At 43.1% G+C, this 20,531-nt stretch overlaps 1 protein-coding gene across 1 annotated transcript in view; it reads left to right on the top strand.

Annotated features, from left to right (window-relative positions):
- Nucleotides 1-20,531, top strand: part of LPCAT2 (lysophosphatidylcholine acyltransferase 2) — a 57,355-nt gene that overhangs the window by 14,316 nt on the left and 22,508 nt on the right. Inside the window, exons 5-9 of the mRNA XM_005653254.3 lie at nt 238-272; nt 3,683-3,737; nt 9,681-9,763; nt 13,490-13,615; nt 16,058-16,211. Of these exons, the coding sequence (XP_005653311.1) occupies nt 238-272; nt 3,683-3,737; nt 9,681-9,763; nt 13,490-13,615; nt 16,058-16,211 (453 nt within the window). The remainder of the gene's footprint in view (nt 1-237; nt 273-3,682; nt 3,738-9,680; nt 9,764-13,489; nt 13,616-16,057; nt 16,212-20,531) is intronic.

Raw genomic sequence — 20,531 nt, 5'->3', positions numbered from 1 at the left:
CCATAAAATGATAGGTGGTTACATATGGGAGATAGGTCTTTGCTATGTAGATATATAATCCAAGACTTTATAGATCAGTTGACTGTTGGTAATGATATTAATATGGTTGTTTTACTTTTCAACATAGTGCTTTTATTTCAGAAAGAGAGTATATGAATACTGATTTCAAAATAAGATTTTTTGTTTAATTTGATATTTTTTCTCGAACTAACAGTTTCAATTCTGCTGTTATTATAGGATACTGTGACTTGGACATGGCAAGGATATACATTGTGAGTCCGTTATGTTGTTAATAGTTTATATAAATTTTATTCTAGTGAAGAAAAGGAATGCATTCTGTTTTTTGTTTGTTTGTTTTGCTTTTTAGGGTCGCACTTTCAGCATATGGATGTTCCCAGGTTAGGGGTCGTATCAGAGCTATAGCTGCCGGCCTACGCCACAGCCACAGCCACAGCCACTTGAGATCTGAGCCGTGTCTGCAAACTACACCACAGCTCACGGCAATGCCGGATCCTTAACCCACTGAGTGAGGCCAGGGATCAAACCCGCGACCTTATGGATGCTAGTCAGATTCATTTCCACTGTGCCACGACAGGAACTCCCTATTCTATTTTTCTGGCTTTTTTTATGCCTTATTTTTGTAGAAGTAAGGCTTTCTAGTCAGATCCTTAAATATTACAGTTGTTATGTCTCTGTAGAGAGATTGCTGTCTTGCCCATTAACCCCCAGTGTTTCCCATGTGCAGAATTCTAGGTGTCTGTCTTGTTCTAATAGGTCTGTAATACTTATCTACTAATCCCTAAGAAACATTCCGGTGATCTCATTTGTATCCTACTTAGCTTGAATTTTGTAGCTTCATTTCCATTGCAGATTTAGCATTATCTAGTGTCTTCATTGTTATTTTACAGAGCCATAGTCTTATGGCCTAAAATAGCTGTGATGTGTCTGGTTCGAGCTGAGGAAATAGTTCACCAACTTTCGGTTCCATTCTTGGACTGTAAAAGTCTAGGGATCAGCAATTTCTATAAACATTTAAGAGAGGAGAGGAATACAACTTCACTCTTAAGCTAGCTGAAGTGAAATTGGTCTTTTTAAAAGAGCAGAGTCTTCCTTTCTCTCAAGAAGCTCTTTTGTTTAGTTCCCCTCTGTAAGCCAGAGCCTGGGAGTTCCCTTGCAGTGCAGCAGGTTAAGGATCCAGAGTTGTCACTGCAGCAGCATGGGGTGCTGCTGTGGTACGCATTCGATCCCTGGCCCAGCAACTTCCATATGCTGTGAGCACAGCCAAAAAAACAACAAAAAAAAAACTGCATAGGTGCCTCATTTGGGCTGCTGTCCCCTGTGTAGAGTACTGGCATCCCTCGATGCTGGCCTCGAGGAAGCCAGCTGGCTTTGGGCTGCAGAAGAGGAAAAAAAAAAAGCAATAAACCTTCCCCAAATTTTCAAAAAAAAAAAAAAAAAAAAAAATACAGCCTGTTTACATTTTGGATTTGAGGACTTTCCCAGGGCTTAGGCGGTAATGCCTTTTGCTGCTGTTACACACAGAGCTCAGATGTCATTGCTGACGGATAGGTGACAGCCACTTGGAAATATTTAAATGAAATCCTTTGCCTTCAAACAAACAACTTCTGAAGCTTAGATACTTTTTTTTTGGTCTTTTTTTTTTTTTTTGCTATTTCTTGGGCCGCTCCCATGGCATATGGAGGTTCCCAGGCTAGGGGTCTAATCGGAGCTGTAGCCACCGGCCTGTGCCACAGGCCTACGCCACAGGCCTACGCCACAGGCATGGCAACGCGGGATCCGAGCCGCGTATGCAACCTACACCACAGCTCACGGCAACGCCGGATTGTTAACCCACTGAGCAAGGGCAGGGACCGAAGCCGCAACCTCATGGTTCCTAGTCGGATTTGTTAACCACTGCGCCCCGACGGGAACTCCCAAGATACTTTTTTTTTTTGCTGCAACATACTTTTTTTTTTCCTCCATTTATTTGTGTATATAAATTGCTTTGAAGTAATACATTTAAATTAGAATAGGTAACTGATGGACCAATTATATGTGTTAATAAACACTGACACATGTGAGATGTTTGTATTCCAGTCATGCTAATCCTTGGTGGTAAAGTTAAGTAAACAACACCAAAAACGAGGAACATGAATCGTAAAGGATAGCGAGACATTATGTTATCATCAACTCTCCAGGAAATCCGTTCATTCCCTTGACTAGAATACATTTTTTCCTGACACTTTTGATTCGGAACTCTTGGTTTTCAGCTTTTATGCACGGGAAAATTAGGAGAAATGAGTAGTATAAGAGCATCTTAAAAAAAAAAAAGTGCCTGTGGAAGTTCCCATATGTCACAGTGGGTTAAGGATCACAACGTTGCAGCTGTGGCACAGGTCACGACTGCAACGTGGGTTCAGTCCCTGGCCTGGGAACTTCCACGTGCCTTGGGTACAGCCAAAAACAAAGTGCCTAAAAGCACTTATTTATAACATATCATATTTCCTGAGGTGTGCCATCCTTGGGGCCTTTACAAGTTAAGCCCTCCTCGAGTAGTGACTTGGGGTTCACTGTGACTTTTTTTTGGTTTTGCAGCGGGCCAGGTGGATATGAAGGTCAAGTAGGAGGCATTTCTGGACGGGAGATCAGGGTAAATAGAATGGTTGAGTTAATCTAGGTTTCTAGGCCAGGGATCGAACCTGAGCCATTGTTGTAATCAGAGCCCCAGCAGTGACAACCCACTGAGCCACAATGGAACTCCATAAAATTTCTGCTTTTAAGAAAAGGCCCTCTGATTTTTTTTTAATTTTTAAAAAATTTATTTACTTATTTTTTAATTTTATGGCCAAACCCACAGCACATGGAAGTTCCCAGGCCAGGGACTGAATCCAAGCCACAGCTGCAACCTATGCCTGAAGCAACACCAGACCCTTTATCCCACTGTGCCAGGCCAGGGATCAAACCCACACCTCTGCAATGACCCAAGCCACTGCAGTCAAGTTCCTAACCCACTGCACCACAGCAGGAACTCTGATTTTTTTTTTTTTTTTAATATTAGAAAAGAAGTTAGTAATGTAATGTTCTACTTGGGAGCTTTTCTATAAACATATCGATGTACCTTAAGATGTGGAGTTCCTGTTGCTGCTCAGTGGGTTGCAAACCCACTAGTATCCATGAGGATGCCAGTTTGATCCCTGGCCTTGCATTGCATTGCAGTGAGCTGTGGTGTAGGTTGCAGAAGAGGCTCAGATCCCATGTTGCTGTGGCTGTGGCATACGCTGGCATCTGTAGCTCCAATTTGAGCCCTGGGCTGGGAGCTTCCATACGCCGAGGGTGCAGCCCTAAAAAAAAAAAAAAAAAAAAAAAAAAAAAAGTGAGTACTTTCTCTAGGGACAAAAGGCTGAGTTGTCCAGGAGACTTCAAATTTGGGGTTTTGCCTGCCGAGCTGCAGCTCTGACTCACACATACATACGTGGTATTGCGGTCGGCAATTTAACTTTTGAATGTCTAGAATAGTTCTCTAAGCCCAAGAAGCGTTATAGCTGCTGGGTGGCATTTATAAATGCAAAATACATACGAAATGTGACCCAGGGTTGCTTGTGTGTAAAGAAAGGATTGTTGAGTAATGTTAAGTGGTACTAGTCTTACCCCATAAAGCCAGCCTTCTCTTTTTTCTCTTCAGCATTCAGCTTTGTGTGCTGACTTGGTGCCAGCCTTTCACAAAGGTGGAAGTTGAGGTAAGTAGTTCAAAATATAGCCTGGGAACCTAAGAGCTGACCTTTCCTTTCATGGTGAACTTTCAGTCTAGAGAGCCCAGACGTGGGAAAGTTGGGAGCGAAGCCGGCCACCTTGAAAATAAGCCCCACTCCTTTGCAAATTGTGTATTTAAACCCAGTGTGTCCGAGCAAGCCCTTAGAATTGTGTTAGGAAACACGCATTACCTCCCTTCCGAGACTTTCCAACCTGTCACCACCCTGGCCGGCCAGATTTGCATCACCTGTTCTTATCCTTTTTTTTCCCTTTAAATGCTGACGCTGCCAAGTGCCAGCACATCCTGACTTACAGAGCTCCCGCCGCTGGTGGAGCCCCCAGCTTCTTGCAGTCTGTTCTGTGAAAGCTGAGGGGGGCTGCCCTGGGTTGTGGAAGAGGCACAGGGTCAGAAACCCTCACCTTTGGAAGAGTCCGAACATGGAAAGCTGAGGAATCCATATCCTAAGAACCCAGGAGGCAACTCCTAGCGTTGATCATGAAACAAGATTTTCCGTTTGAGTTACAGTGGCAGGCGGAGGGAGCGGGGGAGTCTTTAGAAATGTTCTGAAAATTCTGCCCAGATGTAAGACTCCAAAGGCTGAGTATTCTGCTTAGTTCTAAGAATGACATGGAATAATGGACCCCTGCATTCAGAGCCTCGCTGGCTTCGGTGATAGACCCGCGGGTAGCCTCTGAAGAGAGAGGGTCAGAATAGTGGTTCTCCAGACTCTTGCCTGGATTTTCCAATGGCTTCCATGGGTTTGGTCATGAAAATCTTAAGTTTGCATATGTATGCAAATCCTGAGTCAGGGCCAGGGCTCCAAGTGACAGGACTGACGAATCCTGTTTTACTTATTCGATGGCTTGGTTGTTCAGCCATTTAGACATTGTCAGCAATACCAAATGATGTAGGAGGGGAAATTGTATTTCAAAATAAGTTTAACTTCAGTGAATTTTTTCTTAAAACTTGCAGGTTGTCTGCCTGCCTTGAAAATTCCTGTTTGTTAATTATATGCCCTACTTCCCTACTTTTAAAACCAGCTCAGTCTCTCTCAGTGTGACCTGAAAACACTAAATCTTGGAACATACTTAAGTGTTTCTAAAGAAAAAAGACTAATCTGTATCCTAATAAGTTTAGGAAGTACCAGGGTGAACAAAACGATCAGATTTCTTTTCTCAAGGCTTCTCTGTGCCTTTGAAATGTTTGAGCACTGAACCCCTTTTTCTCTAGATACCTCCTAGAACCAGTGTTCCATAGACTATGTTTTGGGGAACTCTGTTGGAAAGAAATATCTTATTATTTCTAAGTACTCTGACTGAGCACTGCTCTCCCTTCTTTTTTTTCTTCTTTTAAGGCCATACCTGCGGCATATGGAAGTTCCCAGGCTAGGGGTCGAATTGGAGCTGTAGCTGCCAGCCACAGCCACAGCAACGCCAGATCCAAGCCGCATCTGCAACCTACACCACAACTCATGGCCATGCCAGATCCCTGACCCACCAATCGAGGTTAGGGATCGAACGTGCATCTTCATGGATCCTAGTCGGGTTCATTAACCACTGAGCCACAAAGAGAACTCCTGCTCTTCCTTCTTGAATAGCTGCTCATATAGCTAGCTCTGTTTTCTTTCTCTAAACAAACAAAAGAACAAGAAAATCCACACTGAAAACAGCCGTACTATCTCCTCTGCAAATTCAGAAGATATTATTTATGCATATATGCTGTTCCTTCCTCTAAATTTCCCTCTTCAGCTAAGACAAGATCTGGCAAAAGATGTAGAAATGCAGTAGAACTGTACATTTTTTTGTCTAGCACACGTGTCCGTGGTCAAACTGCGTTACAACAGAGGTATGCAAATGCCTCATGTTTTTGCCCTGACCACTGTTACCACATTTCCTTTCCCTGTCTTGGCTTGCTTTCTCTCTTTTCAGTTGCAATATCTGCATTCTCCAACCAGTTCTCAGACTGGTTTGGATATTTTCTGGCAAAGAAAAGAATATATCTTTAGTTTAATAACTTCACAAACAAAAATGGCTTTCAAAGCAGAGCCCACTTGCATCTCTCACAAGCATCCTCTCTCTTTCGTCTTTTTTTTTTTTTTTTTTTTTTTTTTTTTGGCTTTTTGCCATTTCTTGGACCGCTTCCATGGCTTATGGAGGTTCCCAGGCTAGGGGTCAAATCAGAGCTGTAGCCAAAGGGCCTACATCAGAGACACAGCAACGAAGGATCCGAGCCGCATCTGCAACCTGCACCACAGCCCACAGCACCACCAGATCCTTAACCCACGGAGCAAGGCCAGGGATCGAACCTGCAACCTCATGGTTCCTAGTCGGATTCGTTAACCACTGAGCCACGACGGGAACTCCCACAAGCATCCTCTCTTAATAACTCTATTTCTTGCCTATCACTTGGTCTCTCACCGAATTCCTTCTGCACGGAGGCATGAGAACCTGAACCTCCGTAAGTCCAGAGACCAGGTACTATTCCAGCCAATAACCTAGAAGACCCCACCAGGATCATGGCAAGATCTCCTGATTCCAGCTTCAATGATTAAGATTCCCCCAAAGAAGTGTTTGCCCCAATCCTGATCCTTATTTGGAACCCTGTTTTTCTCCTTTTAAACTATAAAACTCTCTGCAATTCTTCCCCAAAGAGGGGCACAGTCTTTAAGGCAATAAAAGCTATTTTTTTTTCTCCTTCACCCCCCCCCCAAAAAAGATGGGAATTTGTTCCTTGCCCATCACATCGACATTAAAGGAGTAGACTCAGCATTAGGATCACATATTTTGGCGCACCTGCACAGATTAGAAAAATAAAGGAAAACCTGCAAAACACACACAGAAAGTATTTTATATTTGGAGGCAGCAAGGTCACCTTGGGCCACCTTGGGACATCACGTGGGGATAATGAGAAGAGATAGACATGGAAAGGAAAACTCGTTGGCCCGGGGTCGCTGGGGTATTTAGAGGTCAGTAATAGATAATGGCAATCGTGTTCCTCTTTCTCTGGCTGATCTTCCTTCCCAAATACAAGATGTGTTTGTGCGGTGAGCCTTGAATGACTTGGTGCAAACTAGAAATGTGCTGCAGAGGGCAAGGTCCTATCCAAGGAGGGGTGACTTTTTATTAGAATTTCCACTGAATGGCTTCTCAGGAGGCATGGGGGCCTCCAAGACCCATAAGTGTCAAATCCAGGCTTTTAATTATTTCAATCTCTCAGTGGAATTTTTCTCCTCAAGAATAAAAGGCCATGCCAGTATGAGAGTTATTAAAAATCTTTTTATGGAAAATATTTCCTGTACTACAAAGAACCAAACCGCATAGTTCATTGTATTGTGTTTGGTTAACAGTGTAACGGCGATTTATTTTTAGGGTTTTCAGTATGTACTTTTATGACTCACGCATCAAGTGTACTTTAAGTGATCATTTGTTCTTTTTCTTTTTTTTTTTTTTTTGTTGTTGTTGTTGTTGCTATTTCTTGGGCCGCTCCCGTGGCATATGGAGATTCCCAGGCTAGGGGTTGAATCGGAGCTGTAGCCACCGGCCTACACCAGAGCCACAGCAACGCGGGATCCGAGCCACGTCTGCAACCTACACCACAGCTCACGGCAACGCCGGATCGTTAACCCACTGAGCAAGGGCAGGGACCGAACCCGCAACCTCATGGTTCCTAGTCGGATTCGTTAACCACTGCGCCACGACGGGAACTCCATTTGTTCTTTTTTTAATGAAGAATTATATGACAGTGTAAAACTTTAATTGATTGTATTATTTTGTTAGCGATTCTGTGAATATTGACTTTAACATACTGTTTCCTTCTTTGGGTTTCACCCTAAGCAACTGTTAAGAGATTTTACTACAAACCGATTGCAGGGAACTTTGAGAAATATTTATTTGCAAAGACTGTTGCTCTGGATATATAAGTGGCATGGGGACCTCTGGTGGCTGAGTTTATTTTTCCATCTTAAAGAATGACTAGATACTAAGTGAAAAGCTAGACTTAGAAGCCTGGTGGGAAAGGCGCCTAGAGATCACCTTTTTCATTTGTGGCCCTAAAAAGATAAATAAGTAAGTAAGTAAATAAATAAATAAATAAAATATGAGAAGGAAAATAACATATAGCACATTATCCTATGATTTCTGTCCATTTTATCCTAAAAATGCCACTTGGGTCTGTGCTGGCCTCTACATCTTCCCTCCCTCTGTTTCTTTTCTTTTCTTTTCTTGCTTTTTAGGGATGCACCTGTGGCATGTGGAAGTTCCCAGGCTAGGGGCTGAGTCAGAGCTACAGCTGCCGGCCTACACCACAGCTACAGCAACACGAAATCTGAGCCTCATCTTCTATGCACACAGCTCATGGCAACACCGGATCACTGACCCACTGAGCAAGGCCAGGGATCGAACCCGAATCCCCATGGATAACAGGCAGATTCATTTCCACTCTGCCAAAATGGGAACTTCCCCCACCTCTGTTACTGGTCATTCTGTTACTCACAGTGGATTCAGTAGCCTCCTGGCTTCTCCCTCAGAGCTTCTCTGAGCCTCTTCCTCTTTGGTTTCTCCACTCTCTCCCACTGAAGTGACTGCTCAAAAACTTGGGAGTTCCCTGGTGGCTCAGTGGGTTAAGGATCCAGCATTGCCACATCTGTGGCTCAGGTCATTGCTGGTCCCTGCTCAGGTCCTGGTCCAGAAACTTCCTCATGCCATTGGTGCAGCCAAAAAACCAAAGCCAAAACCAAAACAATAACAGAAAACAAAACAAACCAAAAAAAAAAAAAAAAAAACACATGTGAACCTGGTCTTTTCACTCCCTTGCTTAAACTTCATCTTTGAGTCACCATTGCCTGCAGGTTTCTTAAACAGGATTAATAAGACTTGAAAAGATGTGAGTCTAAAAGTGGTGTTATTTATACAGATCTTTGATTTTCTTTCAAATCGTGTCCCTGCCACTTGTGTGTGGCCTTAGCTATATTGTTTAACCTCTTGGAGCAACTTTCTTTACCTGTCAAAAGAAAGGGTAGAATTTGCCTCAAGGAATTGTGGAAGAGTTCATCGCTTAGAGCCCCTTACGGACGGTACCCAGCACACAGTAGGTGTGGTGGATGGTACCCTTATCTGTGGACTTAGCTCCGAGTCACACATTTCTACTCCATTGCATGGAGGGCTCCTCTGGGACAGGACTTCATTGTCATTAGATGTTTTACAGGAGAGCTTATGCTTGATCTTGACTTTCTGAGGATAAACACAATCTTTCTGGTAGATACTGTTTACAGAATTAAAACTATGAACTAGGCAGCATGCTAGGTGCTTTACAGGCATTATTTCAGTAATCCTTCCAATTCTAGTCATAAGGAATCAGGGTTCACAAAGATTAAATGACTGAGCCAAGATCTCATGGCCCATTTCCACGCAACCATCATTGCTTAGGCACCTATTTATTTATTTATTTATTTAGTCTTTTTAGGGCCGCACTCACAGCATATGGAGGTTCCCAGGCTAAGGGTCGAATCAGAGCTATAGCTGCCGGCCTACACCACAGCCACAGCAACGCAGGATCCAAGCCGCATCTATGACCTACACCTCAGCTCACGGCAACACTGGATCCTTAACCCACTGAGCAAGGCCAGGGATCGAACCTGCGTCCTCATGGATGCTAGTCATATTTGTTTCCGCTGAGTCATGACGGGAACTCCCATAGCCCTCTTTTTAGAATTGAAGGGACAATTAGAAAAATTAAAGTTCATACTAGTTAACATGCAGAGAGGCCCAGAGCTTGGATTCAGATCTCCTGAGGCCACACACAGTGTTCTTTTCATTCTTTCATCTAACCTGTGCCCTAGAAGAGCAGGGGATTTCATATAATGACAGATAGCTTATAAATTACTTTATCTTAGGATTCACGATTGTAATGGAAAGGTACGTTTGTCTTTCAGTTTATGCCTGTTCAAGTACCAAATGACGAAGAGAGAAGTGACCCCATCCTTTTTGCCAATCGAGTCCGGAATTTAATGGCAGAGTAAGTATCTATATGTGACTATACTCAGCAAACAACTTTTAAATTATTGGCATTTAACATCTTTATGAAGGTTTTTTTGTTTGTTTTTTTCTTTCTGAGAGTTTCATTCCCCAACTCATTCTGGTAAGGAAAAATAATGTACCCAGGAACGTGGTCAGTAAAACAATCTATAAATATTTTCCCAGATGTAGCCCCAAACTAATGGAGATGTGCCTTTGCCAGAAGGGGAGCGGGGAGGGCACAGAACCAGAAGAAACCAGCCAGTGGCTTCCAAAGGGTGGATTCTCCCAAGCTGGCCTGTCCCGGCAGACAAAGCAAAAGCTAGTCTTGTGGTTCCTGCGGTGACCCAGCTTCATCCCCTCAGCTTCCGTGTAGCCACCAAGACCAGGTGTTTCAAAGGCATTAAGTGATTATAGCACCAAAGTCTGCTAGGAAATGCAATAAACACAGAAAAGGGGGAAAGTCACCCTCATTAAGAGATGGCAATGAATTTAAGATTTAGCAACTGCAAAAGACAGAAGGCAGGTATTTTCCTGCACTTATGGGAGTTTTAACTGGCCAATATTCTGATTAGATAAATCACCTCTCCTCCTGTAATGAAAGAGCGTGGTATCCTCTCCCACCATGGGTGACTTCAGAGCCCTCAAGCTGTGCACCACCTCCCTCAGTCATTCCCAGCCGTAGGTTTAGTGCTAATAAGCCAGCAGTGGTCATTTGCTTAGTAAAAATGCAATGAGAGGGAGTTCCCATCATGGCTCAGCAGTTAACGAACCTAACTGGTATCTATGGGGATGCAGGTTCAATCCCTGGCCTCTTTCAATGAGATCCGGTGTTGCTGTGAGCTGTGGTGTAGGTCGCAGAGCTTGGAAACCGTGTTGCTGTGGCTGTGGTGTAGGCCGGCTGCTGCAGCTCTGTTCAACCCCTAGCCTGGGAACTTCCATGTGCTGTGGGTGCGGCCCACAGCACATGGAAGACAAAAAAAAAAAAAATGCAATGAGAACTTTTAATTTAGTGTCATAGCTGACTTTAGCATCATAAGCAAGATTATATATATTAATGTGTATAACATGTATATTATATACTAATATATATAGTGATATTTCCTGGGAGAATAATTTTATTTTCAAAAAAGAATAAATGTTTAAATGTTTAGCCAAGAAAGTTTTTTAACTAGGTGTCCCTGCAGGGACTTGATTTATCAGGTTTCTAGACCAGCTACAAAATTTGCTTTGATATTGTTTTCTTCCCCCTTTCCCTTATGTTTTCATATCAATCTATGTTCAAAAGTCAGGATGGAGGAGTCCCTGTTGTAGCTCAGTGGTTAACGAATCTAACTAGCATCCATGAGGATGCAGGTTTGATCCCTGGCCTCGCTCAGTGGGTTAAGGATTTGGCATTGCCATGAGCTGTGATGGAGGTCGCAGGCGTGGCTGGGATCCTATGATGCTGCGGCTGTGGCCTAGGCCGGCAGCTACAGCTCCCACTCAACCCCTAGCTTGGGAACCCCCATATGCCACGGTTGTGGCCCTAAAAAGACAAAAAAAAAAAAGTTAGAATGAAGGTAAGTACTAGGAAATGAAAGAACTTATATCAGATATTTTGACTTTCCAAAATGAGCCTTAAAACAGAGGAGGATTTGTTTAGCCAGCCTTTTTCCAGATTTGGAGGCATGGGGGAGAAAGGCCTTGGATAAGAAGTAAGAAAAACCTCAGTTAATCATACAATCTTGGACAAGCCCCTTCTAAAGTCTCCTTTCCTCATGTGTAAAGTGAGACGTCTAATCCTTTCCTAGCATTTCTCATGGCTTTGGTTATTACAAGAGTCAAGTAGGAAAGTATAGATAAAAGCATTTGAAAAGGGTAAAGAGGAGTTCCCAGTGTGTTTAGCCAAAAAAGTTTTTAAACTAGGGCTCCCTGCATGTGCTTGATTTATCGGGTTTCTAGACCAGCTACAAAATTTGTTTTGAACCCTGACCTTAGAACCTGACATTGTGTCCGTGAGGACGTGGGTTCAATCCTCAGTAAGTGGGTTAAGGATCTGGCGTTGCCACAAGCTCTGGTGTAGGTCACAGATGTGACTCAGATCCCGCGTTGCTGTGGCTGTGATGTAGGCTGGCAGCCACAGCTCCGATGTGACCCTTAGCCCAAGACCTTCCATGTGCCACAGGTGCAGCTGTAAAAAGAAAAAAAGAAAGAAAGAAAAATGGTAAAGAACAAAGTCAGTGTAAGTTAGTGGTGCTACCAAGTACTACACGTCTTTATATCCTCTAATGTCATCACAGCAGCTCTGAGGCAGGTGGGGAGGCTGAGGCTCTGAAGGCAAGGTTGGTTTGTTCGAGATCATGGCAGGTAGTGAGGGTCTCTGGGCTGGGACTCAAATCCACATTTCCTGTTCCCAAAGCCCAAGCTCCTAACTATTACATGCTACTATTTGCTGTTATGATTCCTAAAATGTTTTTCATTTTTATTTTCATTCTATGTTCTTATACCAAAATGGCTATTAATCAAAAACAACCTAGTTGGAGGTAGGAAAAAATTTTTTCTTCATACTACATTCATTGAAAATGTAATGTTCTGGAGTTCCCATCGTGGCTCCATGGTTAATGAATCTGACTAGGAACCATGAGGTTTCGGGTTCGATCCCTGGCCTTGCTCAGTGGGTTAAGGATCCAGCGTTGCCGTGAGCTGTTGTAGGTCACAGATGCGGCTCAGATCCTGTGTTGCTATGGCTCTGGCGTAGGCCGGTGGCTACAGCTCTGATTGGACCCCTAGCCTGGGCTTGGACCCCTAGCCTGGGAACCTCCAGATGCCATGGGAGCGGCCCTAGAAAAGGCAAAAAGGCCAAAAAAAGAAGAAAAAAAAAGAAAATGTAATGTTCTTAGCCATGATTCCACAAAAGCAAATAACGGTTGATGACATCCTTTTGTGATTGTCACTGAAAGTGTGTGAATGAAAATTTCGGAAAGAAGGATCTGCAGGAAATTATTTTATGTACCGCACAGCCTTTCTTCTTGTCACTCAGTGTCTTTTCACATTTTTGTTAATATACATTTTTTCCAAATCTGGCTCACTATTGCTCAATCATGGAGCAGGCGGGAGGTAGTGGGAGTTGTGCTCTTTGAGGATGGAAGGTGGTTAGTCTTTGGAGGAAATAGGAGCTTATTACCAGTTTCCTTCAGTATTTTTTGAGGGTTGCTCTGTAGGGAGAAGGTGATCTTCAATCGTAAAAGAGGAAAGAGCACAGACGGCTAGCTATTTGGGTAGACTGTTCACTTATAATGTGCACAGCTGGCATTTATCTGTTTATAAGAAGCACCTCCACAGGCGTTCTTAGTTGGCCCTTATAGTAGTTGAGTGGAGGAAGTACTTACTCTGTGCAGATGGGAAGAGTGAGGCTTAGATTACACACCCGAAGTCCACAGCTGGTAAAAGACTCCTTACGACTTGAGCCTGAGTCTTCTCAGCATTTTCCATGGACTGAAGTCAACTGGTACTGTCACTGTAGTTAAAACGCAGAACAATAATGACCAGCTAACAGAAGCACATAGACATAAGGAAATTAACTCAGGCCACGTAGACATAAGGAGATTAACTTGCGCAATAGAGAAACATGTCTACTGATTCGAAAAGCAGTAAATACTTTCCCATTTGCTGACCATCTCAGGCCTAATGAAAAATCATTACTTTTTTTAAACTTTTGGATTTGTTTGCTTTTTAATACTTTCAGAGCTCTGGGAATTCCAGTGACAGATCACACATATGAAGACTGCAGATTAATGATTTCAGCGGGACAGCTAACATTGCCTATGGAAGCTGGGTTGGTGGAATTTACCAAAATCAGCCGGAAACTGAAGTAAGCGTATTTTAAAATCACTATACTTTCATACAGGTGTCCAAAAGAGATCCTGAATGTTTATTTTTTCTGGTTTCATTAATGCCCAGCGCTGGAACCTACTTGGCGTTTATTAACAAAGCCAGGGGTGTGAATGTATCTCCCATGTAGTTGATCTAGTTTTGTTTTTTCAAGAATAGTCCACTCAGAAATATGTGTGTATGGTTTGTCGTGGCAGTGTTACGATCGACTAGAACATGAGGTTGGGTTCGTCCTGCTTGTCAGTGTTACGATCCGCTTGCGTAGCTGTGTGTAGGTGCAGCGGCTCGATCCCGTTGCTGTGCTCTGGCGTAGCCGGTGCTCCAGCTCGATTCGATAGTGGACTTATGCGCGGAGCGGCCAAGAAGTAGCAAAAGACAAAAAAAAAAAAAAAAAAAAATATGTGTGTTGGTCACAGGAGGAAAATGGGAGATAGCGAATGTGGGTCAGCACAGACCTGCCCCCGCCCGCACCCCCACCCCACCCCCGGCTCAGAATTGGCTCGGATAGGAGGTCAGGCCTGCTACCTTCTTACAAGAAGCATGGCCTAATTAGATATGCTGCCATGAGGTGGTCAGACTTCTCAGGCGAAGCAGGAATTGACCTGTAGAGCAGTGATTCTGACCATCCCTGAATGTGATTTTATGATCTAGTTTAAACTGACTAGAACATTCCCTTCGAACTTTCTGGTAGGAAGTGTAACTCCCACATCCCTCACTGATTACAGTTCATTTCTGTCGGGGATCTGCAGAATTGATTAGGTCAATAGGCCTTGGCCTCCTTCCTAAGAGGGAGCTGCAGAACTGGTTCCTGTATTAAAGTTCAATACTAAAAAATACGATTTTGATAACTGATATAGAAAATATTATTTATATCTTCTAGATAACAATATTTGGATCTTATAATTTTAAATATTCTTAAAGATTTGAACATTTTAATTAGAAACTGGATATGTGTGCTGTCACCTCTTTAATTCTATAAGACAGAGATAGGATATGGTATAAACTACAGTATATTTTCCAGTTTGTCTTTTTTTTAAGAGTCACACCTGCGGCATACAGAGCTTCCCAGGCTAGGGGTCAAATCAGAGCTGTGGCTACCGGCCTACACCACAGCCACAGCAACGAGGGATCTGAGCCGCGTCTGCAACCTACACCACAGCTCACAGAAATGTGGGATCCCTAACCCACTGATTAAGGCCAGGGATTGAACCTTCATTCTCATGTATACTAGTCAGATTCATTTCCACTGAGCCATGATGGGAACTCCTATTTTCCAGTGTTTTAAAACTAATATTGGAGGAAGTATATATAGTCTAAGAATCCCCCATCACAATATTTTGTGAACTATGAGTTCAGTTTCAGCTGGAAAACTCCTTGAGAGCAAGGATTGGGTTTGTTTTTTTGTTTGTGGCTGCACACACTGCATATGTAAGTTCTCAGGCCAGGGATTGAATCCGAGTCACACCTACACCACAGCTGCATCGGCTCCGTATCCCTCAACCCACTGCACTGGGCCAGGGATTGAACCCAAACCTCCACAGCAACCCAAGCCACTGCAGTCGGATTCTTAACTCACAATGCCAGCAGGAACTCCAAACACTGTATTTTTTTTAAACAACGCAATAAACACTATTGACTTACTAAGTAGTATTTACATTAAAATGTGATTTCTTATTTTTTTCTCATGAGTCACTTATTAGTCTACCACATTCCTCTTCTCAGTTGCTTTTCTTTTCCTTAGATATTGAGGATAATTACAGTTATGCTAATATCATTTAAAAAATTATAAGCCTGTATCCATGTTCGATATGTGCTTTAAAATAGTCATTGTAAGGAGTTTCCGACACCACAAGTATTGTTTCTATGGTGGTTTGGGTTGCTGTTAAGGTGCAAGTTTGATCCCCAGCCCGGCACAGTAGGTTAAGGATCTGGCATGGCTGCAGCTGTGGTATTGGTCACAGCTATGGCTCAAATTCAATCCTGGTCAGAGAACTTCCATATGCTGCAGGTGGAGCCAAAAAAAAATTCATTGTATTCTCCTTTTCAAAGGTAACATTTAAAATATTTCTCCCCAGAGTCCCCATTATGGTGCAGCAGAAACGAATCAGACTAGTAACCATGAGGTTTAGGGTTCGATCCTTGGCCTCGCTCAGTGGGTTAAGGATCTGGCGTTGCCATGAGCTGTGGTATAGGTTGCAGACATGGCTCGGATCCCACATTGCTGTGGCTGTGGTGTAGGCTGGCGGCGGCTATAGCTCCCATTAGCTCCCCAGCCTGGGAACTTCCATGTGCCGTGAGTGCAGCTCTAAAGAGCAAAAAAATATATATATATTTTCCCTCAGACAAGTGAATAAAACGGTGCTCACAAATGTCCGTGTGATTGTAAAGAGCTAATCATGGGTCTTTATAACTCTGTGTTTAGGTTAGATTGGGATGGGATTCGTAAGCATTTGGATGAATACGCTGCTATTGCAAGTTCCTCCAAGGGAGGAAGAATTGGAATTGAAGAATTTGCAGAGTATTTGAAGTTGCCTGTTTCAGATGTCTTGAGACAACTTTTTGCGCTCTTTGACAGGGTAAGTTTAATCTTTAACATGCCAATATTTTTATTTTGCGAGTCCCCACAGAGTATAAACCAGTATGGCAGGCATTAGAACAACTTGCTAGGTAACTTGCTTAGAAGAAGCAAGACTGAGCCCATGCTTCGTTTGCATGATTTTGTTTTTTCCCCTTGCTAGTAATAGCAGTAGCAGTGACTTAATAATAATTGTGTATTTGTGTGGCAACAGCTATGACAGTGTCTATTTATTTTAAACACCAAGTCAGAAATAAATATCGCTAAAAGGTTATCGTCCATATAACCATGTTTGTAATAAGGCATTAAAAATGTCTATATAGGAGTTCCTGTCATGGCTCAGCAGTTAAAGAATCTGACTAGTATCCATGAGGATGCAGGTTTGACCCTTGGCCTTGCTCAGGGGGTTAAGGATCCCGCATTGCTGGGAGCTGTGGTGTAGGTCAAGATGCGGCTCGGCTCCCACATCTATTCTGAAACTATTCTATTCGGAAAGTTTTTGGACTACACCCAAAACATCTGAAAACCAAATAGATTTTATTTATGATGAAGTTTTCCAAAAAAAAAAAAAAACAAAAACCCCCAAAGTTTTCAATTAAAGCTTGACTATTTGTCCTTATATTGGAGATTCAGTTTTCTGCTTACAGATATGTAAGTACAGGGAGTTGGGTAATTGAATTGTCAAAAAGTTTCCCTAGGAAAACTGCATCAAGATTTCAAGTTCTCCCTTTTCCATTTTGTTTTTTAATATATAAAATTGACAGTAAAGTTCACTTTTGTGATTACAGTTTTATGAGTTCTAACAAATGCATGGAGGCATGTAACTACCACCACATTCAAGATATACAACAATTGCAAAAAAAATGGCTTGTCGGTCTCCTTTTATAGTCAAGCCTTTCCCTCACCCATAACCCTTGGTGATCACGTGATCCCCATAGCTTTCATTTTTCCAGATACCATATAAAGGGAATCATACAGTATATCCTTTTGAACCCGACTCCTTTCACACAGCATAATACATCTGAAATGCCATGTGGTTGCATGTATCAATAATTTGTTGCCTTTTATTGCTGACTGGTATTTCTTTGTGTGGATGTTCCATTCTTTGGTGTGTCCATTCCCCAGTTGAAGAACATTTGGTTTGTTTCTGACTTGGGGAAATTATGAATATAACTGTTCTAAGCAGTCATGTATAGGTTTTGTGTAAATGTAGGTTTTCCTTTCATTTGGGATTTCACTTGATTGTGACTTTTTTTTTTTTTTTTTTTGGCCATGACTATGGCTTGTGGAAGTTCCCAGTCCAGGGATAGCATCCATGCCATAGCAACGACCCAAGCCAGTCTTTTTATTTTGCTTTCATTCCTGGGGGATATTTTGGTTGAACGTATAGAGCATAGAATTCTGCATAGAGCTCTTCCCTTTCAACAGTTTAATAATGCTATCCCGCTGCCTTCAGGCCTCTGTGATTGCACTGCCTATCTAGTTGTTTTTCAAGTTCCTCCTGCTGTGGTATTTTGTTCAGAGGTAGTGGTAGTGCTTTTTGTATTTCAATTAGAGTTTCTAATTGCAGTGAGACGGAAAGATAGGCTAAACTGGCTCATTCCATCCTGGCTGGTGCTGGAAGTCCCAATTCTCTATCAACCACTGGTAAAAGATGTTTTGCAAAGAAATTATAGCTTGATGACAAAAACCAGAACAAAGCTTTTTTTTTTCCTTCTTACCTGGAGCCCACTAATGTTCCTAGTGATTTCTTCTGTGATGTCTTAGAGAAACTATTCTTTCACGTGATTCAGGTTAGCACCCTTCTTCCGTATGGGGTGCCCAAGCCTCTCTTCTGGGCCTGCTGCAGCACACACATCATTTTTCCTTGTCCATGCAGTGATCATGCGTCACTGCAGTTTTGTGACTGTAAAGGGTAGTGAAGATTTAGGGAAAAGGAGAAGTAAATTATCGGATGTAATAGTGCAGGTTGCGTAAGTAGAGGCACTTGTCCCTTGTACTGTTACTGGTATTTCTGTGGGGTGTGTGGCATCTTCCAGTATGGCTCTGGAAACCATGTGCACAATTTTAAATATAGTTTCTATAAATGTGAGTTGGTGACAGGAGGAATATGGCAGGAACATACAAATAAGGACAAGAGATGGGGAAAAGGGGAGGGATCTGAAACGAGGACCAAGAAGAAGATTCAGAGCACATCATGGACTTTATGCTCATCAGGAATTTTAGTCAAGATTAAAAATAATCTCTAGAGGGAGTTCCCATTGTGGCTCAGTAGTAACGAACCAGACTAGTATCCATGAAGGGTTCTATCCCTGGCCTTGCTCTGTGGGTTAAGGATCTGGCGTTACCGTGAGCTGTGGTGTAGGTTGCAGATGTGGCTCAGTTGCTGTGGCTCTGGTGTAGGCTGGCAGCTACAGCTCCAATTCGGCCCCATGGGGGCGGCCCTAAAAAGACAATAGAATAGAATACAATGAAAATAATAATAATCTCTAGAGAGGTTTCCCTGTCCTCCGAATGTCATAACAGCAGTGACAGAATTGTCTTTTTAGGACCACGCCTGCAGCATATGGAGGTTCCCAGGCCAGGGGTCGAATCGGAGCTGAAGCTGCTGGCCTACACCACAGCCACAGCAAAGCCAGATCCGAGCCACGTCTGCAGCCTACGCCACAGCTCATGCTAATGCTGGATCCTTAACCCACTGAGCGAGGCCAGGGATCGAGCCCACGTCCTCATGGATACCAGTTGGGTTCGATAACTGCCAGGCCATGACGGGAACTCAAGAATTGTCTTTCAATGATGGGTGATACCTGCCAAGGGCCCCTTTGTTTCTCTATTACTGGGAAGTATGGGAAGATTTGGGACTGGGGAAAGGAGTGTGAACCGAGGATTCAAATAACCCCTACTTAGCTAGGCTGACTCTCTGCGAGCTAGAGAACCCAGTGAGGAGACCGGTGTGCCTTTGTGGCCAGTGTGGTCAATCACACTCCTCACGGACTGCTTCCATCAGCTCACATATCAGTTATAACTGTGAGTTTTTGTCACTTCTTTGTATGGTACATAGACTCTGCTTTAGAGAGAGGCCATGAGTTGATCTTTGAAACAGTTTTGTTCTCCAGCATACTGGAAGGTAGAGAAAATAATCTGGAGAATTAATGAGCAATGCATGTGATCTTTCTTTTCTCCTTCCCTTCCTTCTGGCTTTCCTTCTCTGTTTTTATCGTGCCTGCATGTCTGCGCCTGTGAAGATTTGCTTTGTTTTGAGAAGCTGAATTATGCCATGGTTGCCACGCCCTGTGCACTTCGCCACTTCTGAGGGACTCAGCTGGGGAAGGTTCTGTGGGAAAGACAAGAGTTCAGTGACATCATAGTTTATTCCTCTCCAAGTAGCTTATCTTGCTCAACTCAAGGCTTAGTGAGAGGGGGAAGAGGAAGAAGGGTGGGAAAGAGAGAGGGTGGGGTGTTTTCTTACTCTTTCGGTAGCTGTAAAGTTTTGCAGGGCAGGGGCTCCTCCTCCCATGTGCCTTTCCCCCTTCATCTGCCTTTTCCCCTTCTGCTCTCAACCTCTCCCCAAGTCTGGTGCAGTAGTGGTTGATATTTTGGGGAAGGGGAGAGCCCTGAATATCCTCTCCACATTTCCTACTCTTTCTTCCCGCATACGTTCTTGGCTGGTCTACAGAAACTTCATAATGGTTTTAGCCTGTTTTTCCTTAAAAAAAAAAAAATACACACACACACTGTCTATTCAGTCTTATCTGACAGTCTGACATGTTCTGTTTGATGTTGAATATTTGATGGCAGATAATTTAAAGGTCCAGTAGAAATGTGGCATTCATGATCCATGGAGCATGGCATCGTTCACTAGTTTGTGATAATTTCCTTGGGATAGATCTGATCTCTTAGAATAAAAGACCTTCTTCAGTCTAGGTTTCATTCAGCTTCTTTTCTTTTCTTTTTTTTTGTCTTTTTAGGGCTGCACCCACGGCATATGGAAGTTCCTAGGCTAGGGGTCGAATCAGAGCTGTAGCTGCAGCCACAGCCACAGCCATGCAGGATCCGAGCCATGTCTGCAACCTACACCACAGCTCACAGCAACGCCAGATCCTTTAATCCACTGAGCAAAGCCGAGTATTGAACCCACATCCTTATGGATTGGATACTAGTCAGGTTCGTTACCACTGAGCCACAGCAGGAACTCCTCATTCAGCTTCATTTTCCTAAATGTACACTGAATCGACTGAGTCAGAGGTTAATTGGGATTAGCCAAAAGCCCAGATGAGTTAGAGCTGAGAGCTGAGACACTAGTTTAAAACAGTGTCTCAAC

The sequence above is a fragment of the Sus scrofa genome, chromosome 6 (genome assembly GCF_000003025.6).
Source record: "Sus scrofa isolate TJ Tabasco breed Duroc chromosome 6, Sscrofa11.1, whole genome shotgun sequence".
Lineage (NCBI taxonomy): Eukaryota > Metazoa > Chordata > Mammalia > Artiodactyla > Suidae > Sus > Sus scrofa.
This window is presented reverse-complemented; position numbering and strand designations above follow the sequence as displayed.